This window comes from Thalia democratica, chromosome 4, assembly GCF_965202585.1.
Source record: "Thalia democratica chromosome 4, ktThaDemo2.hap1.1, whole genome shotgun sequence".
NCBI classification, from domain to species: domain Eukaryota; kingdom Metazoa; phylum Chordata; class Thaliacea; order Salpida; family Salpidae; genus Thalia; species Thalia democratica.
Window position 1 is genome coordinate 51,206,506 of NC_139168.1, and position 7,078 is coordinate 51,213,583.

At 26.0% G+C, this 7,078-nt stretch overlaps 1 protein-coding gene across 1 annotated transcript; it reads left to right on the plus strand.

Annotated features, from left to right (window-relative positions):
• Window positions 1-965: 965 nt before the first annotated feature.
• Window positions 966-6,783, plus strand: LOC145833947 (uncharacterized). Its single transcript, XM_082941224.1, has 2 exons — window positions 966-2,867; window positions 6,109-6,783. Exons 1-2 carry the CDS (start codon window positions 1,067-1,069, stop codon window positions 6,441-6,443), a joined length of 2,136 nt encoding a protein of 711 aa, XP_082797350.1. The 5' UTR covers window positions 966-1,066; the 3' UTR covers window positions 6,444-6,783.
• Window positions 6,784-7,078: the final 295 nt, after the last annotated feature.

Sequence of the window (7,078 nt, forward strand, 5' to 3'; positions counted from 1 at the left end):
TGTTGTAAAACTTTTAGGCAACTTTTGAAACTTTTGCTTAGATTTGTAAAATATTTTGAGACGTTGAAGTTTTAATTCAGTTGTTAGAATGAGCTGTAACTTTATATATTAGAATAAGTTGTAACAATACATATTTTTGTAGTTCGATTTTAAACGTTCTTAGTTTAAGATTTTGTTTTAGACAACTTAATTGAAGAAACTTTTTATTGTTGTAATTTTAAACGTTTTAGACATAAACAATAAAAGTAGGTTACAAGGAACTAGTTTTTATATAGATTATGCGTATAGAAAAAAAAAAATTTTTTTATTGTAATTTTTAGTAATTGTCAGCATTATTAAGTATTTAATAAGAAAAAAAATTAAACAGATACTTACTATTTAAGCTTAGTTTCTGTGTACTAAAATGTTAAAATATAGTTTTTTGAACATTTTTCTGGAATTATATACGATTTATCGTTTTGAAGCCTATAAAAATAAATTAGTGAAAGTAAAAAACTAAATGATTGTTGAATTTTATGATAATTTTTTAGATCTACTTATTCGCCTTGTAGATTATGACAAAAATGCTATACTTTCAGCAAATTTAAAGAACTTTAATCTATTTTCTTATAACTAGCTAATTTTTTTTTTAATTTAAAAATTTATTTAAGAATTGGTTACTCCAAACTATGAACCTAAGTAGTTTGTAAAACTGGTAAGTATTAGTAAAAGTGAGTAAACGTTGTTTTGTATGTATAAGTGGTTTTGCTTTTAGTTTCTAACTATAAGTTAACGTAAAAAAATTTTAACGGTCTCATTTATTTGTTTAACTTTACAAACGTTGTATTTTAAATTTCATGAATTTTAACAAGATGTAAAACTAAACTAAGAAAAATGATAGTGTTATTTTAAAGCATAAATTCTAATTATACTATATGTAGTTCTACAACTTATAATTACGATAATATAATATTTTTAGTACTTACTACGTACTGATCATGGTAAAGTTAAAAGATTTAATCGTTATAGCTATTTCTTATTTTACGCACTAAGAACCGCAGAGAAAAAATGAACAGTTGACTATATAATGGTAAATCATATGAGTTATTTCGAAGATATACAAACAAAAACTGAAAACACCGAAGATCAAAACAAAAGACTAAGTTTAAACAGTCCTAAAAGAGAAAACACTTTATTTGCGAGCATGTTAGGATCGCCTCAGTTAAGTCATAGTCAGTTAAGTAGTTCGTACATTCATGACCGTAAAGATATAGCTGGTCAGTTATCTCCTGATAATAAAGATTTACACTCTAAAAAAGCAATGTATAATCACAACACTGAACTAGGAAGTATAAATTTGCAGCAGCACCCATTAGAAGCTCTTGCTTCAGTTGCTGCAGATAAAAGTCTTGATTACATTTCTCAACCAAGTAATATGTTAGTTGATGCAAAAGTATCTGACTGTCAGGTTTACTCTTCAATGGAAAGTCGGAAGGAAATATACATGAGACCTAAAATCGAACACAAAAATCAGTATATAGATCAATTAGAATATGAAAAAAATGCGTCATCTCTGTCATTATCTGGTATCAAAAAAGATGACACCAGTGCCGTTTCAATCGAGGGCTCACCCATTACTTCGTCGGCTATTAGCAGAGTTAACAATAGACAAACAAACAAAAACCTTGCAACTGGACAAAAAGTAGACAAAGATATTGAACACGTAAGTGACGTTATCAAAGAAGAAGGTAGTCAACAATCACAAAAACCGGAAAAGCCGCCATATTCCTACATTGCTTTGATTGTTATGGCTATAAAAGCTTCTCCTTCTAGCAAGCTTACTTTAAGCGAAATATACAACTATCTTCAATCAAACTTTGAGTTTTTTAGAGGCTCTTACCAAGGTTGGAAAAATTCTGTTCGTCACAATTTATCATTAAATGAATGCTTTATAAAATTACCAAAGGGTCTTGGTCGTCCTGGAAAAGGACATTACTGGACTATTGATCAACGCTTTGACTATATGTTTGAGCAAGGTTCCTACAGAAGACGTCCTCGTGGATTTAGACGAAAATGTCAAGCATTGAAACCGTATTACTTGTTTAATGGTACAAACCCTTATCTACACCACTCTCCTTACTATCAAACTCACAACAATGAAACTTTCGTCCAGCCTGATCATTCAACTACCTTCTTTGGTAATCATGCATCACATACTCACCAACAATCCTCTTACAGCTCTTCAATGCATATAAACCATACAAATTTTATTGGTTTACATGCAAATGGTGGTATAAACTTTAACTCGTTTAGTACTGAAGGGTCTGTTCAAACAAACTCTTTTGATCAGGTTTCTGCAATCACAAATTCATCAAACTTGCCAGCAAATACTAATAGTATAAACCATAACATAATCGGAAATAACTCATTTAACTATAATTGCCATAATAATATCTCAACTCCTGTAGCGCCAATGGCTAGTTTAACTCGTAATTGTAATAGAGATGACAGCATAGATTTAACTACTAACATTGATAATTCTAAGCCTGCAGGTGTATTAAGAAGTTGTGAAAGCTTACAGACGTCAATACCCAGTTACTCTGTAAACAGCTACCAACCAAGCCCTATTGAAAAAAATCAAACCTTACAAACAATAGAATTAAGAAATCAACAAAATAGAGAGGCAAGCACGGTTTGTGTAAATGATATAAACCAGCAGCATGATAGAAAAATGACAAGGATTAGTTCTTTTTCAACACCTTCATTGTCAAGTTTTGACCATCAAAGGCTTTCTGCTACTGAAAGAAGTTGGTTAGGAAGAAGTAGCAGTGTAGCTAGCAACGAAAGCCTGGCCGATCAGCAAATGGTTGGCATGTATACAAACGAAGGTGAGTAAATAACTTTTAAAAAACGCTTATAAAATATTTTCAATTTGCTTTGGTGTACTCTACGATTGTATACTTCTGTAATAGTAAAAATGTGTAAAAAAAAGTTTATAAGAATTTACAGTTATTTTCACTTTAGTAATAGGAACGATAAAGTAAAATTAAAGTAAGTAAATTTAACAGAAAAAAAACATTATTAATTAAGTGCTTTATACCAGTAAAATACCTGTAGGACGAATATGTTTAAATCTAAACAAAAGTTTCAGGAATGTGTTTTTAAGCAACTTTTTTACTTAGAACTTAACTCAGAATTACTTCTTAAGTCAAGCTTATGAGATCATTTCAAAGCCCATGACTAATGTAAACAATTCCTAAAGATGACACTGCTGGTAGATTTGATTTAAAAAAAAACAGCAGCAGATACAGTGACACAGTTTATTTCTTAATAATTAAGCTTTAGCACTTAAGTGGCACGTATTACAACTGTTTATCGTGTAAAAACTAGAACATACACGTCGTACTAAATACTTGCTACTTAAAAATTATTCAGACAGTTATATTTTGGTTATAAATTATAATTTAAGACTTTTATACTTAAAGTTGTTTATGTCAAAAATGCTTAGAATAAAGCTCTAATATACTATTTTGTAGTACAATTAATGCTAGTTTATTATAAAATTAAACAAAATATTGTTTTTATAAACCTATGAAGCTTATGATTAAATTTAAACAAATTGTAAACTGAACATATTTGAAGAAATTTTATCTATAATCACAAAACAAAATCCTTACTGTTTATACATCTAATTAAACTTAGTAAGAACTAAAGTAACAACAAAATAATTCAAAATTTATATCACAATAATTTTGATTTTGTTGTGACACCAAATAAACTGCTTAGCCTTGCGTTCTTAAAAGATTTATCTTAGTACTGCTATACACTATTGTTGGTATATACTAGCAGTAAATAAATTAAAGTTAAACCTAAAACCTAAAATAGTGACAGCATAAAAACTAGTAAATGTATATTTTTTGTATACGCTTAAGTATGGGGTAGTACATTCTTAAATAACAGAAGGTAAACTTAAAAAAAAAAAGTTCTATGTTTATTATAAGTAAATATATTTAAAGTTTATAACTTTCATCATGACAGATAAAATGATTTGAAAAATATTCTAAATTTTTAGTTTTTGTTACTTTAAACTTTTTTAGATTAATAAATATAAACGATTAAAAAAGAAATACTAGCTATTTAAATAAAAAAATTGTAGCTAATCATTAAAAGTTATTTACATCATTAGAAACTGTGCTAAAAAAGTTGTTTTAACAATTAACTACATTCAGTTTAAAGTAACAAAAGTGTTCTAATTAGAATTATTTTTTCCAATGCTTTAAATTCTGTAATCAAGAAACTTTGTTTTCCACTAATTTATTTTCATGTTTAATTGTGTAAAAATAACGTAAAGATTTCTCAAACGTTTGTACTTTATAAAAAGTTTATTTTTAAGTAAGATTCCAAACTTATAAAATATCAAAACAAAATCTAACAGTCTTATATACAATTGTATTAATAACAATCGTCATTAAAAAAACATTTTTACACACTAGTACCTTAAGAATTTTAAAAACAAAATGAAGGCGCTTTAAACATTATAAAAACCTGATGTTGTCCTGTATCTAAAGTTTAAGCTAAATTAAACAACTAGAAATAAAGTTTAAAAGTTGTTTAATTTTTACTTCAGATAATTTCTAATTTTACTTAAAAAATTAATTATTTCAAGTTTATAATATTCTAATGCGGTTAGTAGGTTAAATCTTGCGGGTTTAGTAGAAGTTAAATTTGTTCAAACAGAAATTGCATAGTAAAGTATGTATTCATTTTTTTGTTTGAAAAACCTTTAACAAATAAGTAATCGTTTCTTGTTTATGTAGTTGGTTCGTTCTTTAATTTTTATACAAATATATCAAACTTTCTTTTATAATAAACAAAATAAGTATCAAGTTATAATAAAACTCTTTAGAAAAACCTTTTTTGTCCATCATAATAAATAAAAAATCCACAAACTAAAAATTTTGATATTTGCCCTTTATTTAACTAAGTAACTTCATTTAATTAAAATAATTAAATCTAAAAAAACTTTTGAGTAACTTGAAAAATTTCGAAGTAAACAAAATGTTATTAGTTTTATATTCTCAATTATTATTTTTTACTACTTAAACAACTTTTACTTTTTCAACTAATACATTTTAAGCATTGGAAAAATGTTTAAAGTATGAAAAAAAATCAAAAAAGAACATTTTTAGTTTTTACTAAAAATTTAGACTTAGAACTTTAAGGTTAAGTTTTATACAAAGCAATTTTATTAGATTTTTTTATGTCTTTTTTACTAGTTACGGGTATTCTTCAAAGAATTAACAAAATCATGTCTTTCAAAGATTTTTAAACGTTTAAATTGCTACCCTGATACTGAATTATTAATATACTAAAGACGTGTCGCTAAGTACTTATTTTAAAATTTACTGTTGGTTTCTTTTTTGCTTTTTAATCTTTTAACTTTTTGTTCAAAGAGAATTGTATTTTAATGTCCTTATAGTTATCTATTTAAAACACACATAAATTTTAATTACGAATATCTTATGCAAAAGAACCTTTTATAACGCTATTTTAAATAAAAATATTTAAATATTGTAACTCAATTTTAAACAAGCAATTAACTAAACCGGGTATTACCCACACACTAAGAATTTTTGACTAGTTATATATATCTTTTTTATTAAATGTATAAATAATTATGCAACCTGTAACTTTTCTGTAGTTTATAGTTTTTTGTATAACTGCTTATATACATCTTATTATTTATTTTTTCTTGTATATTTAGTTGTTCAACACTAATTTTTAGTTATTTTTAACAGTTTTTTATTGAAAATGACTGATAAAAAGTCGAAACGGCGTCTAACAAACTATAAATTTGCAATGTTTATCTCTTTAAAATGGTGTTTAAATTGAAGTTAAAGTAAGAAAAGTTATCTTATATTAAGACTTTTTTAGGCTTAAAATACGTTTTATAAGTTTTGAGATAAAAAATTAATTGATAATAAACTAAAAGTTTTAGAAGGAAAAACTGTATAGTTTTTGACAAAAACAGTATAACAGTTGTTTAAAGTAATATATAAAAGTTTTTTATTTCAGTATTATGGGTGTTTATAAAAAATAATAAGTTAATTTTTGTGCCTTTTCTTTTAGGTAATCAAGATGTTATGCACAACAACAGGGCAAGCAGTTATACAGCAATAAATGTTTCATCTGCTGATCATAAGCGGTTGGTGAGAAATAATACAGGAGTTGAAAGGCCAATTGTTGGTAGCAATGTTTACCAAAGTGAAGCAGAATATCATTCGCAACACTACCAAAATATACCATCTTCGTTTACTATTGTTGAACAATATGGTCATTTAGCATCAAATGACTTTCACGTAAATCAACAAAATATGAGTTTTATAAACCATTCAACTGCTGCCACATCATCGTCGATTATTACCCCTCAAGATTCCAGTGTCGAAACACACATTACAAAGTAGTAATTTTTGAATTGTTCTTTGAAAATGTTGCACTTCTAATTCTCTAAATATTCTATTTATGCACCTTGAGCTCTAAAATTTTAAAACGAAAGCATTTTTTTTTGTAGTTAAAACTGATAAACTGTACTTTTACTATTATTAAAACTATGCTTAAAGCCAAAAACATTTTATGAATATTTTGTAGAAAACAGTTATTTGTCTAATTTTTTTTAGTATAATTTTATCGAAAACATTTATTAAGTTTTAATTTTTTTTTATATAGTTAATCTTCAAAAATATAAACTTTAGCTAGTTATATAACTTATAAAAAATTAAACAAATCTCATTTTATTTTCATATTCACGAAAGTTGAAATATCGATAACTACTTTTTACGAGTCTTTTTTTAGTAGTAATATGAAAATTGTTTTTCAACGAACAATAATATATTAAAACTTTAAAATGACATATATTTCATGCTATCAGTTTTTCTTGATTACTAAAAACAGTATGTTAGTTTTAAAAAGTAAATTTAAAAATATCATTATGTTGTGTAAAACGCTGCTAAAACAGTGTTTTATGATATATTAAAATTACATGTTTAAACTAAGACTTAGGATCTTATATTGAAATACTTTTTTTAGAACAACAAAATTG

Bases quoted from the DNA above. Each gene is read 5' to 3' on its own strand.
- LOC145833947 (XM_082941224.1), top strand. From the start codon at position 1,067: ATGGTAAATCATATGAGTTATTTCGAAGATATACAAACAAAAACTGAA. The intron at 2,868-6,108 runs GTGAGTAAATAA...CTTTTCTTTTAG, and splicing joins TGGCATGTATACAAACGAAG to GTAATCAAGATGTTATGCAC.